The sequence below is a fragment of the Meriones unguiculatus genome, chromosome 20 (genome assembly GCF_030254825.1).
Source record: "Meriones unguiculatus strain TT.TT164.6M chromosome 20, Bangor_MerUng_6.1, whole genome shotgun sequence".
Taxonomy (NCBI): Eukaryota; Metazoa; Chordata; class Mammalia; order Rodentia; family Muridae; genus Meriones; species Meriones unguiculatus.
This window is the reverse complement of record NC_083367.1, coordinates 62,771,055-62,791,343: the sequence shown is the minus strand read 5'-3', so window position 1 is coordinate 62,791,343 and position 20,289 is coordinate 62,771,055. Positions and strand designations below refer to the sequence as shown.

Below are 20,289 nucleotides of genomic sequence, written 5' to 3'. Positions count from 1 at the left end.
CCTACTGTCTCCAGCTAATAAAGAAGGAATGAAACTCAGGTGTCATGTCACTTACCAAGATCACAGTTTGAGGTGGAGCTAGAACATGAAGACAGATCCATCAGACTTCTTAAGCCAAGACACTCACCTAATCATGCAAGAAGCATTTACTGAGTACCTAATACATGCCCAGCACTGTTTTGGAAGCTAGAGGTAAGCACTGTCTATGGCATTCTCCAGCATGGAGTGCATATTGAAGCTGGTGTGTGTGTATGTAGTGTGTGTGTGTGTGTGTGTGTGTCAGGGTCAGGCCAAGTTTGCAAACCAAAGTTGTCAATCTAAGAGTCTTCATCTGGTACTAGTTTTACAGGCACAAAAATGCAGTTTTGTGAGGGTCAAGGAGAGTACCTGAGGTCTGGCATCTTGTGGGAGGTTCAGAGTCTGCAGAAAGGCTCTGAGAGGCTGAAGGCTAAAGCCTCAGGTGGCAGGAGACTCCAGGACATTGGAGATGCCAGCACTGTAGGATGGCCACCAATGAGAGCTGCAGATATGGAATGAGCCAGAGGAAGCAAAAAACTGACTCCCTAAGCCCTTTGCATCCCAGAAGGCTGTCTGACCCTGAACTACCTGGTTTTGCTTTGTATGGCTGGATTTGAGTTTTGCGTAAGTGTGGTTTTATTTTATTATTATTTTTTAAATGCCCAAGTTCTTCCTTTTAGGAATAAGAATACTTAAAAAAATTTTCACACAGATTCTCTCTACATAGCCCTTGCTGTCTTGGAACTCGCTATATAGCCCAGGCTGTCCTTGAACTCACAGAAATCTGCCTCCTAAGTGTTGGGATTAAAGGCATTTACCACTATACGCAGCAAGGATATTTAAGTATGTAATTTGCTTTTTATTTTTATCTTGTAGGAATCTGCTGTTAAGTGGCTTTGAATCTTAGACTTTAGTCTTCTAACACATTAGAATTTTTAATGACTTTGGACTTTTAAAGTTGCTCAGTGTTTTATATTATGATATTAACACAAGACTTTAGGGGCAAGGGCCAAAAAGTTCTAGCTTTAAAGTGAGGTAATTCTGTGTCAAGTAAACAAGCAGTGACTGTGCTGGTTAGTTTGGTTTGGAGGGGAGTTTCTTTTGGGAGTATTTGTTTGTTAATTGAGACAGGCTCTCAATGCATAGCCTTACAGTCCTGGAACTCACCATGGAGATCAGGCTAGCCTATAGCTCACAGAGATCCAGCTGTCTCTGCCCATTTTTATTTGTTTGTACAGTGTGCTGAGGCCATCTTGTATTTAGTATCCATCTTTGTTCATAAGGTGAAATTTAAAAATTTTTTTTTCAGTTTTTTGAGACACGGTTACTCTGTGTAGCCTTGGCTGACCTGGACTCACTTTGTAGACTAGGCTGGCCTTGAATTCACAGAGATCTGCCTGCCTCTGCCTCCAAGTTCAAAAAATTTTAACTTTGCTTCCCAGGGTTTGACACTAACAAACTCTGCCAGAAGGTCAAGTTAACTTACCCTAACAGACCACACCAGAGGGTAAAGTTAACTTTAGATATTACTATGACTGAATGGTGTCACGATTCATGATCTGTTATCTCCACACTTGGCTACACTCTTCACTCTGTGTTATCTCTGCACTTGGCTGTACTCTGGAAGACCCTAACCACCACCTCTCTTACCTCACTTGGGACTAATAAGCTTAAAAGTTAGCTGATAATACTTTGTCTAGTTAGCCAAATGACTTAAAATGGATTACTGCACCCCCTCTTGTCTTCTGTACTTGGTTTTCCAGTAAGAAGACTTCCCGCAGAACAGGTCGATGTCACATTTAGGCTCTGGAGTCCTTTCTGTGGCCCTGACCCTGATCAGTTTGGAACAGGCATTCAATAAGTCAGCCATGTCTGAGACTGGTGTCAGAGTGGTTTGTATGGCTATTTTTGAACTACAATATGCGTGTGTATGTGTGTGTGCATGTGTGTGTTAGGTATGTGAGGGTGCCTGTGAAAGCCAAAAAAGGGCTTTGAGATCTGGAATTACAGGCAGTTGCAAGCTGCTTGACATGGGTGCAGGAATGCCAAAATTCAGGTCCCTTCATCTAGGGCTTATGATTTCCTGAGCCATGAGCTTTTGACCAGGTTTACAGTGCCAACCCATGCCTCCTGGAGAAGAAACAATGCCCCACTTTTGTAGGGTATCTTTGGTCAAACTCCTTTTATTTTGCAACTAATTAATTAATTTTTGGTTTTTCAAGACAGGGTTTCTCCATGTAGCCCTGACTGTCCTGGAACTCACTCTGTAGACCAGGCTGGCCTCAAACTCAAGAGCTCTGCCTGCTTCTGCTTTGGAAGTGCTGAAATTGAAGGCATGCTTCACCACCACCTGGCTTCATAAGAGTTTTTTGTTTTGTTTTGTTTTGTTTTTCATTCATACCATCTTCTCCTCTATCCCTGGTTAAACCTTTAGCCCCAGTATTCTCCTGTTTACTTTCATACACATGTGTCTAATAATAGATGCTCACCCACTAAGATTTCTTCCCCTCCTTCTCTCGTGGCCCTTTTTTGAGTTCAACAAATTAAACACACACATCTAAAATTTCAAAGGTCCATCTTACTAAGATAGTATCTGTCTTTTTTGGTGATATATATTTTTTGGAGGCAACTAACAGTTCTTGCTTTTTCATCCAATCTACTATGTTAGTCTTTTGATGGGGGAATTTATATACAGAGTTACTTTTGAAAAGTGCTCATGATTCCTGCCATTTTATTAGTTTATAGTGTTGTTTTTCTTCTTCCTCTCTTGCTTGGTATTATTCTGGCTTGGCTTATTCTTTCCTGTGGCCACATAGGTGGATTTGTTTGTTTGTTTGTGTCTAAAGTATTTTTAAAGTACATTTTGTCTGTTTTTTGTTTTGTTTTGTTTGACACAGGGTTTCTCTGTGTAGCTTTGACTGTCCCAGACATGCTCTGTAGACTAGGTTGGCCTTGAACTCACAGAGATCTGCCTCTCTCTGCCTCCTTGAGTGCTGGGATTACAGGCATGTGCTGCAGCGCTGAGCTCCATCTGTTCTTAGTGTGAGGTTTTTATTCTTCTTTCTATTATAACAGATAGTTTTGTTGGGTGTAGTATTATGGGTTACATAATATGGTAACATATAGCAGTATGTTATCTTTCAGGCTTATACATCTTTCCAAGCCCTTTGAAACTTTCAGTTGAGTAATCTGGTGTTCTTCTGATGGGCCTGCTTTCATGTGTAACTCTTGATCATTTCAATTTACTTCCTTTGTTCTGCATATTAAGTGTTTTAGTTATGTGACAAGAAGTGTTTCTTTCTGGTCTGTTTGATGTCCCAAGTGCTTCCTGTATCTTAGGACCTCTTTTATGAACTCCGAGAAACATTCTGTTATGATTCTTAAAAATGTTTTCTATGCCTTTAGAATGAGCTTTTTCTTCTTGTCTACAATCCATAAATGTGGTCTCTCCAGTTTGTTGCACACATCTTGGAGCTGTTCTTTGTTGCTACAGGATTGTGGTGGTTCTTCCACTTGGTCGTTAAGGTCAAACATTCTGTTCTGTTTTTGATGCTCTCTATTGCTGAGACTTTACTGAGGGTTTTTGGTTTTCTTTTTTTTTTAATTTAACTTACTATGTTTTTTATTTACAGAATTTCAGGTTGCTTTTTCTTCACCATTTTTATTTCTTTGTTGAATTTCTGTTCCACATCATCTATCTCCTTTCTTATATCATATAACCATTTGTTTGTGTTCTTGAATATAATTATAATAATATTCTCTGGGGTTTCATCTAACTCACTCTCACTAGATACCTTTGTTTTAGGATTTTTAGAAGAGTCATGTTGTCTTGTTTATGTTTTTTTAAAAGATTCATTATTTATATGGGACTCTGCCTGCATGTATGAATACACACCAGAATGGGACACCAGATCTCATTATACACGGTTATGAGCAACCATGTGGTTGCTGGGAATTGAACTTAGGACCTTTGGAAGAGCAGAGCCATGTCTCCAGGCTCTTTTTTTTTTTTTTTTTTTTAATGTTTCTCATGTTATCTCTGTGGGGATTTAGGCATCTGGTGTTATTTCATTGCTTACCTTTTTTTTTTCTTTTTTAAAATCAGCTATATGCTTTCAGTAGAAGTATTTGCAATGTTCAAGGGGCACTGGGATATGGTAGTGTTGAGTGTGTAGTTAAAAAAAAAATTCCTCAGACCAGAAGCTCTGGATGCCTAGCATTAGCTTTATATTGTTTCCTGGGAGAGCTGTAACAGCTGTTTACTAGTATCATTAAGCAATTATCATGTTAGTCAATAACAGTGGCACCTTTGACTTCAATGACATGGAGAACAAACAACCAGGGAAAGTATGGAATGTTCTGGATTTCAGTTAATAAGATTAAGAGTGGGAGGGTAAGGTGGTTAAGTATTAAGTATTAAATGGAGTTTGAAAGAACAGCATGGGCATGATGAAATAAGTATTTAAATAGACTTTGATAAGTTAAAGGTAAGGTAAGGTAAGGGTAAGGATTGAGGATTAAGCATGAGTTTGGAAGGAGAAAAAAGAAATCGATTAGCTAGGAGGGGAAAGTTGGGACTGTTGTAGTCCACAGGTTTTAGAGTCTGTTAAAGCTGCAGAAGGCTATAATTAAGAGGTAAAAAAGAGAAGGATGAGGAGGAAGGCCGTAGGACTATGAGGGGTAGTGTATGAGAAGTGTCCAAAGAGTACAGTACAGTATAGCAAACTGGGTGAAGAAACAAATCAGGCCTAAAACCTAACAGCAATACACAGAAAAAGCCAACCAGCATTAGATATGCAAGAATAAAATTAGAGAAAGAGAAGACTTGAGTAATTCACCAGCACAGCTGAGTTGAAAGGTACCATTCTCAGCTCCCTTGGCTGTCAGATTCCACATGTGTGGCCCAGGGAAGGAGAGCCTTGTTATTTGCAGCCTCCGTTCTGATGTGGAGAGATGGTTAAGTCTTTCCTTGGTGGTTCCCTCCAACTCCAGCATTCTACTGTGGCCATTCCTGGCCCTGCATATCCTGGGTATGTGAAGAACAGGATTTCCCTGGCCTCTGCCACTTTTAAGTATATGTTACATTTATTTCCAACTGAAGATAATCCCATCCATTTTTTGTTTGTTTTTCAAGACAGGGTTTCTCTGTGTAGTTCTGCCTCCGTGAGTGCTGGGATTACAGACATGTGCCACTGCTCCTGGCTTGAAAGTCCATTTATATATATAAAAATCTCAGAATTGAAACGTTAATATAGTAACAAAGATTTTGTTTATATTTTTGACTACGTGTATATGCATGTGAGTTGGTGTACTTGAAAGAAAAGCCCACAGAGGCAAGGAGAGGGTGACAGATCCCATGGAGTTAGTTACAGGCTGTTTTAAGCTGTTCTATGTGGGTACTGAAACCAAAACTCAGGTCCTCTGCAAGAACTATAACCACCGAGTCATCTCTACAGCTCCTACTCCACCCTTTTTTTTGTAAACAGTATTACCATGTAGTACAGGCTGGCCTAGAAGTTACTATATAGTACATGCTGGCCTTGACCTGACTATGTAGTACTTGCCAGTCTCAAAGGTGCCATAGAACCCATGTTGGTTTGGGGTGGGAGGTGGACATCCTCTGTATAATAGTTCCGGCTGTCCTGGAACTCAGCAGAACAGGAGGGGCAAGCACTTAAGGCTGGGCTAGCCTACATAGCAAGTCCTGGCTAGCTTCGGCTACATAGTAAGCAGGGAGAGCAACCAACTAACCTCATGGGTTCATTGCAGAAAACACTGTCTGCTTCGGGAACAACAGCTTAAGAGTTATTCTGCTCCGGCTGCCTGGCCGATAGGCTCATCTTCAAATAGCATTTCTCACCCACCCTCAGCAGGACATGTCCTCTGGGCGGTCAGGATGGTGAGCAGCACCTCTCACTAACCTTGCTCATGTTCTCCATGCCTCCGGCAACCACAATGCTGGAGTCGCCCATGGCTATGGACTGGGCTGCAAGGCACACGGCTTTCAGGCTGGAGCCACAGATCATCTGGCAGCTCCATGCTGGAACTGAGTAGGGGATCCCTGCACCCACACCGGACACCTTGTGTCACAGGCAAGGGACACAGGACAGGTTTGACTCTGTACCTGACAGATAACTGAGGGCCTCCTCTTGGTTTTGAGGCTGTCCTACCTCAGGCTCTTAGAATGCTGTGGTGTGCTCCTACTGGTGTGCTGTCTCACCTAGCTCGACAATGACCTGGCCTCTATGGTGTGTTACTGCGGGAGTCCAGTCTACTGGAGTAACCACCCTTCTAGGAACACCGAGTTCTCTCTTCAACCCTGTGTCACAGGCAGGGGTCACTATGGTACACCTAACTGCGCAGTAGCAGTTTCTGAGTCCCATACATCATATTTCTGCCGATCAGTAATGGTTTGAATTCATCTTTCCTGTAGGCTGCAAAGGCAGGGTGGTCCCTGCAGGATGCTGATGTGTTTTGGGTTAATGAAGCCTACACAGCTCTCTGTTGCAATAGCTGAAGAACTTGGATTAAACCCCAAGAAAGTCAACACCACCAAGCTGTGCTGTTGCCAATGAGTTTGCAGAATCCCTGTTTAAGGTTGTTTCTGCTAGGTGTTCAGGTGACTTGGTGCTTTTCCCAGCAAACAACTGTTAGTTCACATGATAATGAACAAGGGAGGACAGCAGGTGTCACACGGGCATTATTTATTCCTAAGGTTTACACTGAAAGCCAAGCTTGAAAGGGTGGTTTGCTAGAGTAGCACTGATAGAAAGATAAAACCAGGGTTTCAGCCTGTGCCCACAGAGAACTGACTCCAAGATCTTCTTCCCTGAAGGTCAACAAGGATGGAGGAACCATTCCTTGGGCCACCCTCTGGGAGCATCTGGCTGTAGGATTCTGGTGACCTTGTTACACAGCCTGGACAGAGTGGGTGGCACCCGAGGGGATGGGGATAGCCATGTGTGTTCAGAGAGGATGATCTGCCCTGCAGACACCACCCTGGAACGGTTCTTGTCAGATCAGTGAGACACTAAATAGAATGTGAACTCAGAGGACCAAAGGGAGGACAGGAAGCCAGGTGCACAGCTTGCTGTACTTTAATGTGAGATACCCAAGGCCTCGCACCTGACACTGTTATAAATAAAAGGGAAATCCAATCAGTCATCAAGAGCTCCAGAGTGGACAGCATTTTCATAATTTCCATGTTTATCGTCTTTGCTTTCTGGGTGTAATTTTATCAGATCATCAATTCGAAGAATGGTGATTGCAGCTTCTGTTGCAAATTTTAGGCTCTTCACTTTAACTATGGTTGGTTCAAACACCCCTGCTTGCTTGTTGTCTCGTGGTTTCCCATTGATCAAATCAAGACCAATCCTGTTAATGATGAAAATCAGACTTAATGACCTCTTTCATGCTCAGAGGTGGTGTGGTAATCCTACTATCCAATCCAAAAAGAATGTGGGAGTTGTAACAAGCAGAAGCCTAGCAATGTAGCAGAAAAAACTCATCTGCCAAACATTTAATGTTGCACCCTGACACTGTCCTCAGCCAAGTTGTCTGTATAGTTTGGTGGCCAAAGATTCTTTTGCCCATTGATAGCACAGCTGTTTTGATTGGTTTAAGCATACTTTATGGAATCCTCCTAAGGACCAGACTATAATGACACACTATTCTGAACTACATTCCCTATAACTGAGGAGGCTGTCTGAATGGCTAAGCATACTAAGATTATCCTCTCGGCCTTCCTATAGACTACCCAGGGAATCAGAATAGGATCCAGGGTGCACACAACACTAATCAAACAGACCCTGAGAGTTAACAATGGAACACAAGGAAATCATACACTCACCACTTCAGATTTTTACGTTCTGGGTTAACTTGAGCCTCATTGTGAAAAGCTCGTAACTTGGCAACCAGGTCAGTGGAATCTTGGGCAGCATTCACTGCCAGTGTATTAGGAATAACAAGAAGAGATCTTGCAAACTCTGCAATAGCAAGCTGCTCCCGAGATCCCTAAGAAGAAAAACAGGAGTCATCTTTGTGAAAGGAAACTAAGCATGCAGCAGCAGTAAGTCTCCAACAGGGTATGGTAAAACCCAACACCATCTCCAATGCCTTTTGAAAGCACCCTTACCATACTGGTTGCATAGTTTTCAAGGTATATGGACAGTGCAGCTTCCACAGCACCTCCACCTGGAACCACAGACTTGGACTCCAGAACTCTCTTCACTACACAAAGAGCATCATGTAGAGAGCGCTCCATCTCATCACACATGAAATCATTTGCTCCTCGTAAGATAATTGATGCAGATGTACGAGCCTTAGTACTACACAAAACAAAAAGTGAAATTTTTAGTATTTTTTAATTAGTGAAAAGAATGTAAATTGGAAACAGCCTTGATTAAATCCTGCTCAGAAGATATTTAGACATAAGGCACCAAGAAAAATGTCTAGACCATGCAGAAGAGACAAAGCAGACTTCATCTCAATTTACAGTGGCCCAATATTGTTATATCCCATGCGTATAACTGCTCCGGTCACAGAGAGACTAGAGCAGCAAATAAATGGGAAACAATTACTTTTACAACAGAAGATGCACAGCTCTTACTTTTTGATTAAGATCAGCTCATCATCACAAATTCTCTCCTGTACCACCTCTTCGGCTTGTCCCAACATTGTAGATTCAAAAGTCTCTTCACCTTCCAAATTGGCCAGTGTGGAGAGAATAGTTGCTGTAATAGAGTCATAATGATACATTATTTTTCATGACTTTAGTGTAAGAAAACTTCCTTATGAGAAAGCCTTGCATTACTTCAAGGTTACAGACAAGCCACTACCATATTCCAAGACACTTTCAAGGCAAAATCAGATTATTCATTTCCAACAAATTCAGTATTCAAAAACGTTCCCATTACCTAAAAAATGGCTCTATAAACCCATTTGAGTACAACAAAGAAAAAAACATTGAAACTCAGTGTCAATATTTCAACATAAAGACTTCCGACCCAGTAACACGTATTCCCGAGGAGCTGCTACTGGGAGAAGACATACCTCCAGAAGCCTTAGCGATGCGCTTGAGGTCCCTTTTTAAAACTCTCCTAACAGCCATGGCACCAGCCTCCACAAAATACTTCAGACACATGTCATCAATTCCACCAGTGGTTAGAATAACATTGGCACCAGTCGCCAGGATCTTCTGAATTCTTTCCTTGGTGATATCTGATTCTCTACAGAAGAAATATTTCAATACACCAAAATGAACTTTAGTATTTTAAACAATCCAATTTTAACTTTTACTATATTGCATTTTAAATTATATTAACTATTCTCTTTCAGTAAACCCAGACCTTAAATGAATAGAATTTATGCAAATTTCAAGGACCTGTAAACAACAGTGGCTCTTTCAGCCAGTTTGAGTTCCTAAGTTAAGGGTGATTTAAAAAAAGCCTGTGTTTGTCTGGAGCAATGACTCAGAGGTTAAGAGCACTCACTGGCTGTTCTTTCAAAGGTCTTGAGTTCAATTCTCAGCAACCACATGGTGGCTCACAACCATTTATGAGATTATGAGATCTGGCACCCTTTTCTGGCCTGCAGGTGTATTTGCAGGCACAATACTGTATACATAATAAATAAATCTAAAAAAAAAAAAAAAAAAAAAAGGGCACTGGCTGCTCTTCCAGAGGTCCTAAGTTCAATTCCCAACACCACATGGTGGCTCACAATCATCTATAGTAAGAGCTGGTGCCTTTTCTGGTATGCAGGCTTATATGCAGGCAGGATACCCTATACATAACAAATAAACCTGAAAAAGAGAGAACCTGTGTAGCTATAAAAACAAAAGACTTCAGAGCCAGAAATCAGAGCTAAGATATCTATCAAGGACAGATAAAGTCAAGGACTCCTGAAGCAATATACAGGGTTGGGGCAGGCTGGGCAACCAGAGTTCACTTGTAGACGATCCTACCTCACAACAGGGGTTCTCAGTAACCCTGGACATCCTTGAATTCACAAACACCCATCTGCCTCCAAGGATTAAAGGTGTGTGCTACCACTGCCTGGCTCAACTGTGAACATTTCTAACAAGCCAAGAGACAGTTATATGTACTATGGAAATCATATGCAAAAATGAGACAGACTGAAAGTCAATTATTGAAGCTATGTCACAGCCACATAACAGACTTATTAGAGATAGGCCAACAGCAGTACCCTAGAGTAAAACGGCACGAAACACGTCTGCTGCAGATGTCACTGCAGCTTCAGTCAGCACTCTGCACTACTAGCTGTGTCACAATGGCAAAGCACACACCATCTTGGTGAAAACTCTTAACAATCACACAGAACCTATACTTGACAATACACAACAGACTTTGTGTGCTTAACTGTAGCTATTATTTTACATCACTTTTCTTGTTTGTGACATTAGCCTATACCATGATGCCCAGGAATACCACAATTCCCGGGATCAAATGATCCCACCCGTTTCAGACATGCAAAGCTAGGACATCATGCCTTTTTTTTTTTAAAGAACATGCTTGTTCTACCTAGCACAAGTGTTGATTTAAAAACATCCTTTTCACAGGTATTGTACACATACCTCTGTCTAATTTGGTCTAATTTCTCAGGATCTGTAATAACCACCTGTACACCAAGCTTCATTTTTGTTTTCTGCAGGCTGAAGTCAAGACAAGCAATTTTTGCATTAACTATTCTTTTGGGCATGCCTATAAATAAATAAAGGTTAGTTATAACAATGCTGGGTTCATAAAAGTCACTTATCCTTAAAACCAAAACAGAGTATAATAAAAAATTTCATGTTACTTACAAACCAAATTTAGATGGTAATTTATTATGATAAACCCTAGAAAAGCTTTGATGGTTGCAAGTGTACATTAATTCCTTCCAACTATATCCATCATTTTTTCCCCTTTTTTTAATGCAGGGCTTCACTAGATAGACAAGACTGGCCTCTAAATTCAGAGACCCGCCTCCTTCTCAGGCTTTAGTGACTTAACTGCCCGTGCCACCATGCTCCACCCTATCACATTTTGAGCTTATTAGGAAGTATAGCATAAAAACCACAAAGGGGGGGGGGGGTGACGAAAGCAAGCTACTCTGATTTGTAGTAATCTCAATTTACAAATAACTGACTCTTACTCACCCTGAGATCCAACTACACAATTGAGTGCATAGCCATTAATCAGCATGCTTTCTATCTGACTTCTCCCGTGGGCTTTCAAAATATTAACAGAATTGACTGGATAGCGAGGCTGGCCTTTCGTATCTGTGTATTTAACAGCAAGCACAGCGTCTACTACCATGTTAGCGAAGAAATCGGCGTTTCTGAGGCAACAGTTAAGGACAGGTATAGACTGAGACACAAAAAGCTATTCAACTGGACTTTCTTTTAGCAAATTAATTCACCAACAGAAAAAGCACTATTAGCACAAGCAAAGTGACCTCTGCATATTTACCACCACCTGCACTCCCAATCACCTCTCACCAGGGAACCACTGGAAAGATAGCAGCAGTTTCCATAGCTTTCCTCTAACAAGATCAACTTCCATTAGATTGGCATTTTAAATCTTACTGCATAAAACTCACATTCCATAAAATCTAGTCTTATTTTTAAGACGAAAGCGGTTAAGCCCAAACTCCACTGCAACATTCAAGGATACATTCCAATAATTTTGGAAGACATGGATGTCTTAGCAGCATTGATCAGACAGTCTCTTCCAAGTTCATCTGTGTTAATAATTAGGTTCTCACTGATATAGCGCACCGCTTCCCTGTTAATATGTGGAAAAGAAAAGTTTTACATCTCACATTTAACAGACTGTCAGATGTCACAAAAAGTGGTTTTCTGTTCAGCCATTTCATATAGAGGGAAGACACTGAGCAAAGTCCTCCCTCCTCAGATCACGGCACCTTTAATCTATCCAATAAGCATAGCCACTAAAATCTATTAGGAGAAAATGTGGTAGTCAAATTGGAAAAAAGGGACGCTGGTTTTAGTACTTCAAGTAGTACCATCTGAATGCTAAGATACAACATTTCCAACGTAACGATCAAAACATCAAGACACAGTTTATAGCCATTACATAAAATAACATTTTCTTTGAATGCAATCTTCTTACTTGCAGGCAAGTCGATAGCCACTAATAACTGATGTTGGATGAATTTTCTGTTTGACTAGCTCATCTGCGTTTTTCAGAAGTTCCGCTGCAATGATTACCTGTTGGTTAAACACTGCTTTAAGTATGCATGGCGTTGAATGTACACAGTGCACACAGAAGCCCCCCCCCCCATACAGGGTTTCTCTTGGCTGTCCTGGACTTGCTTTGTAGACCAGGCTGGCCTCAAACTCCCAAAATTAAGTCTATAAATACATATTCCACACAATTTGTTTTGCTAGGGGCTAACCATCTTCCTTCCTCATCAAATAGTAGTATATGAATATGCAGGTTAACCCAGGCTATTAGCCACATTTGCTGATTAGTCATTAATGCCATATGGTAGCAATTAACTTCCTCAAATGTCCACTTTGAATCTGCCTATGAAATTGGCGGATTTCTGACCTAGTGGATTATGATCCTGTCATGGACTCAACTCTAATACATCTACTATTCCCTAGCCATTCTCAGGTAACACCTCACCACTGAGGTAGTTCCATCTCCAACTTCTTTGTCTTGCAGGTCGGCCAGCTCACACAGAACTTTGGCGGCGGGATGTTCTACCTCCAGTAACTTCAGGATGGTGGCACCATCATTAGTAATGGTCACGTCCTGAAGGATAGGAAGGACGTGGTCAACACAGGAAGCACGCTCCACTCAGGTGTTATACATTCAGGTAAAAGCAAAGAGTTTACTTACACCGATATCATCCACCAACATTTTATCTAAGCCAACTGGGCCAAGGGAGCTTTTAACAATGTTGGCAATAGAAGCTGCAGCCATAACTGTAGATGAAGAGTGAAAGAAAAAATTAGAACAATTCACAAACTAAGAGACACCACACCCAAGCGGCTATGATTTGATCAAGTCCAAAGATCTGTAATTATTACACTTGTTTAAAGGCTAGTGAAGGTTAACTCTTTATTTTGAGTAATGCTATGTCAAATGTTTTTAATGCCTCAAAAAATAAGCACTTCTAAGTTTATTCCTTGCTACTGTACAATGGAAACAAACAGCCAAAAATACCTTTAAGATACGCCACACCCTTTTCCTTCAAACTCTAGCAAGTTATTTGGAAAAGAGTCGATTAAAACAAAACAAAAAGGCACAACGGGCCACCACGACTCCAAGAGGTGAATGCCTTAAAAGAAAAAACTGGTTCAAACACAGCAAACCACGTGCTAATTCGTATTAACATTAACCACCAAACATCGATTGCCAACGTTCAATTTGCATCCCATTACTTTCTTTTGGGAAAGCAGCTGTCAACTGCGCGGGTTCTATTCATGCAAGAACCGGACCACCGGAGGGGAAGCAATCCAAAAAGCCACTTAAAATTCTATGGGCACTTTCATGGGGCAAAGGGAACCAGTGGAAGCTACTCTTTTCTGGTCCTGTGAGGGATGCTCCAATCGGGCCGGAACCAGAACAAAGGGGCCGTGGGGCGTGGCAGGCGTGTAAGTCTGGAGCGCGTCTTCTTGGGTGTGGGCACGTCCCGCGCGCTTCAACTAAACGTGCTGCGCTCTCGAACCTTCTTCCCTTACACGGAAGGACGCGATGGCGCCGAGTGGGCCCGCCAGGGAAGGCGGCCGGGACGCTCTCTCCTCGGGGAACTTCACTGTGCCGAGAGGACAGCCGCGGCCTACCGAGTGCGGCCGGGCACCGGCCTGCGCCGCCGCGGGCCTGGCCAGGACTCGCTCGCCCTTACCGTTCTGGGAGCGGATCGCCTCCCCAGTGCTGCGGTCCCCGAACACGGACAGAGGGCCTTCCATCTTCAGGGAACCAGGCCAAACTCACTAACACCGCAGACTCCCGACGGCTCCGCTACGAGGCCAGACGGCGGCCACCACCGAAGGGACCACGGCGTGGAGAGGCCCGAAGAGACTCCGCGCGGGCTGCTGGGTAACACGCCCCGCCCGCGCTTCACCGACCGCAAGGCATGGTGGGAAAAAGGATGTGGTGGGCGGGACGAAGGCCGAGACCGGAAGTGCAGGCTACGAGAAGCGGGGGCTGCCTCTTTTGTTCAACTGTGTGGGTAAGGCGCGAAGGAGCGCACTCTCCGCCGCGTCAGCTGATTCGCTCATCACAGCACCTGAGATTCTCGCTAATGAGCTCAAGAGAAGGGAGTCCGAGCAGAACGCTTGTACAGAGTCCAGAGCTGGATCTGAAGAGGAAGGATTCCTTGGACAGATTTGACTCTGAAGAGTCGGAGTTGGAAAACGACGAGGACACTGCGGGATGGCTCATTGCCTACGTCCGAAACGTACGGAAGAGAGCACTTTCCGAAGCAGCAGCAGCATCTCAAGAGATGCAGATCCAGAAAGCTTCAGTGATGTGTGTTAGTATTTAGGCAGCCTGCCTCTGAGTTGCCTAGCAACCTATGATGCCGTCATGTGTCCCTGGCCATTTAGCCACACCTGGCAGAAGTGGTTACGTTGCTCCTTGAAAGGACCAGCACGCCATTTTGTCGCTCTCTCCTCTCTTGCCCTCTCCCCTTCCTCTGTTGGGGCGCTCCCTCTCTTTCCTCTATCATGTCTCCCTCACTCCTTCTCTCTCTCTCTTCACTTCCATCCAATAAACCTCTTTCATATAAAATCTGCTGTGCACATCGCCATTTTATTTGGTCCTAACAGTGTGCAGACATGTAGACAGTGCACCACAAAAATCTGAGTTGCGTGGGTTTCACCAAGTCATTGAAGGACTCAGTGATAGACTGGAAGAACATGAGTCTCGTCATCTTGAAGCTATCAAGTCCCTAACAGAATAATGACTATTCAGTTATTATGGGTGACATAAAAATCCTCTGAAGGAGCAAAGAGAGACCTACTCGCTCAGGTCTAGGTCCTCAGCCCCTCCACAAGTTGATCTTGAAACACCCTTGACAAGACTGGGCCCTCTGCAGAAGAACCCCCTACACAGATCCTATCCCAAGTTTCTCCTGAGAGCAAAGCATGAGCCTCTATTTGGAAAGTTTTTCTTATCTTCTAGAGGTCCCGAGTTGAATTCCCAGCAGCTACATGGCAGCTCCCAACTGTAACTTCAGTTCTAGAGAATCTGACACCCTCCCAGCTAGGCCTTAAAAAGGAGCCTGTCTCGCTTGCTCGGGTAGCACATGCGCGTTGGTATATTCCAGTGCTCTTTGGACAAGTTGGTAGGGTGGAATTGGGATGTAATGAATGGGACAACCCTTAGGTACAGCTGGGAGCTTGAGCGCCTTTCATCTTTGTGCACGCATTCTATTTAGGCATTAGGGAGCATTAGGCAAATCAGCTGAGACTAGCTCCAACGAGAATGAGATTAGGCGGTCTACCCGGGGCGGAGTGGGCAAGACTTCACACAGAGAAAACCGTGCATCCCGCCCAGGCGGGGCCCCAAGGCGTATACGCCCCTCAGTGGTCTGCAGCTCGGCTGCAAAAATCCTAGAACAACCCGGGGTCGCGTGTGGCACGGGGAAGAACTCGCGAGATTGCAAAGACAGCGTGGCCCACCCCCTGTCTCAACGTCAGCGGCGATTGGTGGATCAGAGATACCGATCGCTCAATCGGCCAGTCAGTACTAGGAAGCTTGTTAGTTCCGGGTCCTGGAGGCACCGGGGAACTGCGGGCACCTGTGGGTTTTCCCTCAGTTAATATGGCTGCGACTAGTTATTTGCAGGGACGGCTGTGAGCAAAGCAAGGCAGGGCCCTGCGAGGCTTTGCTTATGTCTCAGCGATGGCGCTTCAGCCGCGGTTCTGGAAATGTCTGTCCGTTTGCAGGAACTTGGGTAACGAATCCCACCTCCCTTCTTTGCCCGCGCTCTGTGCACAGTGTCTGAATTTGCAAATCCGGCGGTGTACCCGAGGTTCCGTGTGGGACAGTGAACGCACTAACCGCATCGGGGTCTGGTGGTAGCCTGTGGTCAGACGGCCATCTCTCCCGCTTCTGGGCCTTGGGATGGTTAGAGCATGCCCATCTCGTGCCCGCAGTAGTTATTTTAAAGATACATGTGGTCGTTTTCATTTCCTAGAGTGTGGGGTCGCAGCCCTCTCCACCAGTTCCACGCCAGCGGTGCAGCCCGACGTGGAGACTAAGGGAAACGAAGCTGTGGCCCCAGAGTTCACCAACCGGAACCCTCGGAATCTGGAGCTCCTAGGTGTAGCCAGGAAAGAACGGGGCTGGGCGACAGTGTGGCCCAGTCGTGAGTACTGGCACAGGTAATTAAAGTTGACTTCTTGACTGACCCTGTGAGATTAGCCTAAAGTTGTGTCAGGAATTGACCTGTGGGTAAAGAGCCACCATGGAAGAAAGAAAACTTAAAAGACAATTCAAGAGTAAGAGACGATGGACTGAGGCCTCTGAAGGAGGCATGTTAAAAAGCTGAGAAGACACTGAATTTTCTGCCCTGAAGGACATTCTAGCAGAGGAGGCTGGGGTTGAGTTTAGTGTCTGAGGAACTGACAGGCTTGTGTGCCTTGAGTTCAGTAAAGGGTGAGTGAAGTGTGATGAAAACGGAGTCATGAGTAGAGTCCGGTTATTTAGCTTGCTAATTAGGGTAAACTAGAGAATAAAGTTTGAGCCTTAAATGATTTTTAAGGTGGGGAATTAAAATGAAGGCCAAAGAAGGCCAGTTAAGTCTCTTAATAGAAATAAGATACTTTAATTAAAACAAAACAAAACACTTTTTTTTTTGTGGGGACTGAAGGGATAGCTTACTGATTAAAAGCATTTCCTGAGCTCTCAACACCCACAACCATCTGTAATTCCAGTTCCCAAGGATCTGACACACTCTTTTGACCTTCTGGTGCACAGACATACCGGCCAGCAAAACATTCATACACAGAAAAAGAAAAGTTTTATTTATGGAGCACTATGAGGGTTAGACCAGGACCTCCAGCAGAAGCTCTGCCTCTGAGCTGCATTCCCTAGCCCCAAGAAGGCTGTTTATTGAAAACATTGGATTTACTAGGAGACATGCTAGTTGCTTTGAGTGTGTTTTCTTTTTTCTCATTTAATTATTCAAACTACTATGAAGCAGGTGTCGCGGCTTTCTCCACATTATAGAGACAGAGGAATTGAAATTGAGGGAGACATGATGAGTTAATGCCAGAGCCTAGGATTCGGACATGTCTGTTACCTTAGAGCCAGAATATTGGATTATTATTACTGTTTTGTTGCAGTGTGTAGGTGTTATCTGCCACTTGTTTCCCTGGTGAGTACTTTCATTTTCTGGTTTTGTTTCTTTTTACAGTTTATCATTGGTGTGTGCATATACACACAGGCTCACATACAGCTTACCTTTTTAAGTCTGGGGGATTGAATGCCAGTTGTCAGCTTTGACAGGAGGCACCTTTTTTCTTTGAGCTATCTTACCAGCCTAGTCACTGAATTCTTGAGAAACTTGTAGGCATTTATTCACTGGAAGTAATTTAACTTTGTGCTCAGTAAATTGTTTTACAATTTTATTCTCTTTTCATTTAGGTTGCGGGTCATAAAGACTCAGCATCATATAGAAGCACTGGTTGAGAATCTTACTGGCCAGGTTGTGGTCTCGGCATCCACTCGGGAATGGGCTATTAAGAAACACCTTTATAGTACCAGGAATGTGGTGGCTTGTGAGAGTATAGGACGAGTGCTGGCCCAGCGGTGCTTAGAAGCTGGACTCAATTTCATGTTCTACCAGCCAGCCCCTTGGGAGGCCTCCTCAGACTCGGTATTTTTATTTCTGTGTATTTACTTATAAGGCAAATGTTTGGCTGGGTGGCAGTGGTGGTGCATGCCTTTAATCCCAGCACTCTGGGAGGGCAGAGGCAGGAGGATCTCTGAGTTCAAGGCCAATCTGCTCTACAGATTGAGTTCTAAGAATGCCATGGCCAACACAGAGAAACCCTGTCAAACAACAAACCCTTAACAAACAAACAAACAAACAAACAAACAAAAAAAAGTAAAAAAATTTGTCCTGGTGTGGTAGAAGCAGAGGCAGATGTATCTCTTGAGTTCAGGGCCAACTTGGTCTACAAAGCAAATTCCATCTAGTCAGGGATATACAGTGAGATCCTGTTCCAAAAATAAAGGTAGTCAGTTGATTGTTGGTGATACAGGTCCATAATTCTAGCTGTTGAGGTTGCAGCAGAAGAATCTCAAATTCAAGGTTTGCCTGAATAACTTAAGACCCTGTCTCAAAGTTTCCATCGGGAAGGCAGAACTATTAAGTATTGGATAGACTGTTGCTTTGTGGTGGAACATGCTGGAGGCTGTGTCCTATCCATCACACACTCACAAATGCTGCCCAGGATTTGTTCTCTCTAACAACACACACAGACAACAGAGGGCATTGGATTAGTTATTGATATTAGATACACTTATGTTACTTTTTTTTTTAAAGATTTTATTTTTTATTTATACAATGTTCTGCCTACACATATGCCTGCTGGACAGAAGAGAACACTAGATCTCATTATAGATGGTTATGAGCCACCATGTGGTTGCTGGGAATTGAACTCAGGACTTCTGGAAGAGCAGCCAGTGCTCTTAACTTCTGAGCCATCTCTCCAGCCCACATTATTTTCTGAGGGTATCCTATGTGTTAGGTTTGGGCTGGGTACTATGACAGCATTTGATGTTTGCAGCAGTCCATGGGAGCTTGTGTTCCCAGTCCCTGCACACACTGTGGTCAGTTAGTATTGCAGGTTTCAAATGTTAGGATGTAGGCCAGGATGTTAACACTGCACATGTAGTTAAATGTGCTGATTCCTGGTATATTCTTTATTATTATTATTATTATCATGTATCCTTTTATTTCATATTACATCTTGACCGTAGTTTCTCTTCCCTCCTCTTCTAGTTCCTCCCCTCCACCCTATTCCTATTTACTCCTCTTCCACTGCACTTAAGAAAAAGGCAGGCCCAGGGGTATCAACAAACATGGCCTATCAAGTTGTAGTAAGACTAGGCATCTCTCCTCATATTAAAGGTGAACAAGGCAACCAGTAGGAGGAAAAAGGTCCCCAAAGCAGACCCCTGCTCCTACTCTTAGGAGTCCCACAAGAAGACCAAGCTATACAACCATAACATATGTGTGGAAGATTAAGGTCATACCCATATAGGTTCCCTGATTGTTGGTTCGGTCTCTGTGAGCCCCAATGGATCTAGGTTAGTTGATTCTGTGGATTTTCTTGTCGTGTCCTTTACTCCTTTGGCTCCTTCAATTCTCTCCACCCCCACCCCTTTTCCCAAAGGATTCTCCATCAAACGTTTGCCTGTGGGTTTCTGCATCTGCTTCTATCAGTTATTGGATGAAGCCTTTTTTGAAGATGACTATGCTAAGCTGTTCTTTGAGTAGAGCAGAGTATCATTGGGAATCATTTCGTTGACTTTTTTTCCAGTTATTTTTGATTCTATTGTATGTTTCTGGGCTATCCAGCATCTGGTTCCTGGGCTTCCAGGCAGCATCAGGGGTGGGCTCCTGCTCATAGCATGGGTCTCAAGCGGGACCAGTCATTGATTGGCCACTCTCACAATTTCTGCACCATCTTTACTTATCACACAGAAAAACAGATGTAGTGGGGGGGGGTCAACAAGATGAAATTATGGTTTCTCAGGTCTTCCGAAGGCTAACAGTGTTTTCCCTTTTTTTTTCCCTCCCCTGATCTGCAAACCAGATAAAACGTCTAAAATATGCCATGACAGAAAGTGGCGTGATGCTTCGGGAGCCTCGGAGAATCTATGAATGAAATAGAACTATTAACTGCTTTGAAAGTATAAATATGAAACTGTCAGCTACTATAGCCACCAAAAGAAGAAAGAAAGGAAAGTGGGAGGAGAGCCAGACCGAAAGCTTCATAGTGATAATGTGACAGAGAACAATGATTTAAAGTTAGCCTCTTCCCACTTCTGTGTGTGCTTGTGTGGTTTTGTTGTCTTAATGAAGGGCTAACCTTGCCCCATTCTTGGATAAGAGAAGTACTTACGGGAAGCAGTCACCAGTTATAGCCATTGAAGAAAAAATTAAAACATTAATAACAAACTGAACCCTTGCTGTGTTACTGTCTCTAAACACCATGTGGCTACAGAACAAATGTGAAGTTTCTGTAATGCACTTAAGATCATGGACGGTTCCTGGCCA

The 20,289-nt window shown here is 43.4% G+C and overlaps 2 protein-coding genes and 2 non-coding genes across 6 annotated transcripts; 1 reads left to right on the top strand and 3 right to left on the bottom strand.

Annotated features, from left to right (window-relative positions):
- Window positions 1–7,099: 7,099 nt before the first annotated feature.
- Tcp1 (t-complex 1) lies at window positions 7,100–14,773 on the bottom strand. 2 transcript variants are annotated; one of them, XM_021635720.2, is made up of 12 exons: window positions 13,897–14,773; window positions 12,888–12,973; window positions 12,672–12,800; window positions 12,153–12,250; window positions 11,694–11,804; window positions 11,177–11,358; window positions 10,613–10,739; window positions 9,070–9,245; window positions 8,627–8,750; window positions 8,153–8,345; window positions 7,868–8,031; window positions 7,100–7,392 (listed from the first exon to the last, which is right to left on the bottom strand). In XM_021635720.2, exons 1-12 carry the CDS (start codon window positions 13,958–13,960, stop codon window positions 7,176–7,178), a joined length of 1,671 nt encoding a protein of 556 aa, XP_021491395.1. In that variant the 5' UTR covers window positions 13,961–14,773; the 3' UTR covers window positions 7,100–7,175. The 2 variants fall into 2 exon arrangements, with proteins under 2 accessions (XP_021491395.1, XP_060229409.1); XM_060373426.1 differs by lacking the exon at window positions 13,897–14,773 and adding an exon at window positions 13,215–13,251.
- Window positions 8,463–8,590, bottom strand: LOC132649648 (small nucleolar RNA SNORA20). Its single transcript, XR_009588129.1, has one exon. It is a non-coding gene; the product is annotated as a small nucleolar RNA SNORA20 (small nucleolar RNA).
- Window positions 11,873–12,011, bottom strand: LOC132649649 (small nucleolar RNA SNORA29). The gene has a single exon (XR_009588130.1). It is a non-coding gene; the product is annotated as a small nucleolar RNA SNORA29 (small nucleolar RNA).
- A 977-nt stretch (window positions 14,774–15,750) lies between the features above and the next one.
- On the top strand, window positions 15,751–20,195 carry Mrpl18 (mitochondrial ribosomal protein L18). Of its 2 annotated transcripts, none has more exons than XM_021635740.2 (4): window positions 15,751–15,951; window positions 16,195–16,381; window positions 17,646–17,728; window positions 19,826–19,893. In XM_021635740.2, exons 1-4 carry the CDS (start codon window positions 15,900–15,902, stop codon window positions 19,891–19,893), a joined length of 390 nt encoding a protein of 129 aa, XP_021491415.1. In that variant the 5' UTR covers window positions 15,751–15,899. The 2 variants fall into 2 exon arrangements, with proteins under 2 accessions (XP_021491415.1, XP_021491414.1); XM_021635739.2 differs by having other exon boundaries at window positions 15,758–15,951; window positions 17,646–17,877; window positions 19,826–20,195.
- Window positions 20,196–20,289: the final 94 nt, after the last annotated feature.

Coding starts and splice junctions, on each gene's coding strand:
- Tcp1 (XM_021635720.2), bottom strand. CDS start 13,960: ATGGAAGGCCCTCTGTCCGTGTTCGGGGACCGCAGCACTGGGGAGGCG. Junction 12,801..12,887: donor TGTTGGTGGATGATATCGGT/GTAAGTAAACTC, acceptor CCTATCCTTCAG/GACGTGACCATTACTAATGA. Junction 11,805..12,152: donor GGCTATCGACTTGCCTGCAA/GTAAGAAGATTG, acceptor ACATATTAACAG/GGAAGCGGTGCGCTATATCA.
- Mrpl18 (XM_021635739.2), top strand. CDS start 15,900: ATGGCGCTTCAGCCGCGGTTCTGGAAATGTCTGTCCGTTTGCAGGAAC. Junction 16,382..17,645: donor AGTCGTGAGTACTGGCACAG/GTAATTAAAGTT, acceptor CTTTTCATTTAG/GTTGCGGGTCATAAAGACTC. Junction 17,878..19,825: donor GGGAGGCCTCCTCAGACTCG/GTATTTTTATTT, acceptor TCTGCAAACCAG/ATAAAACGTCTAAAATATGC.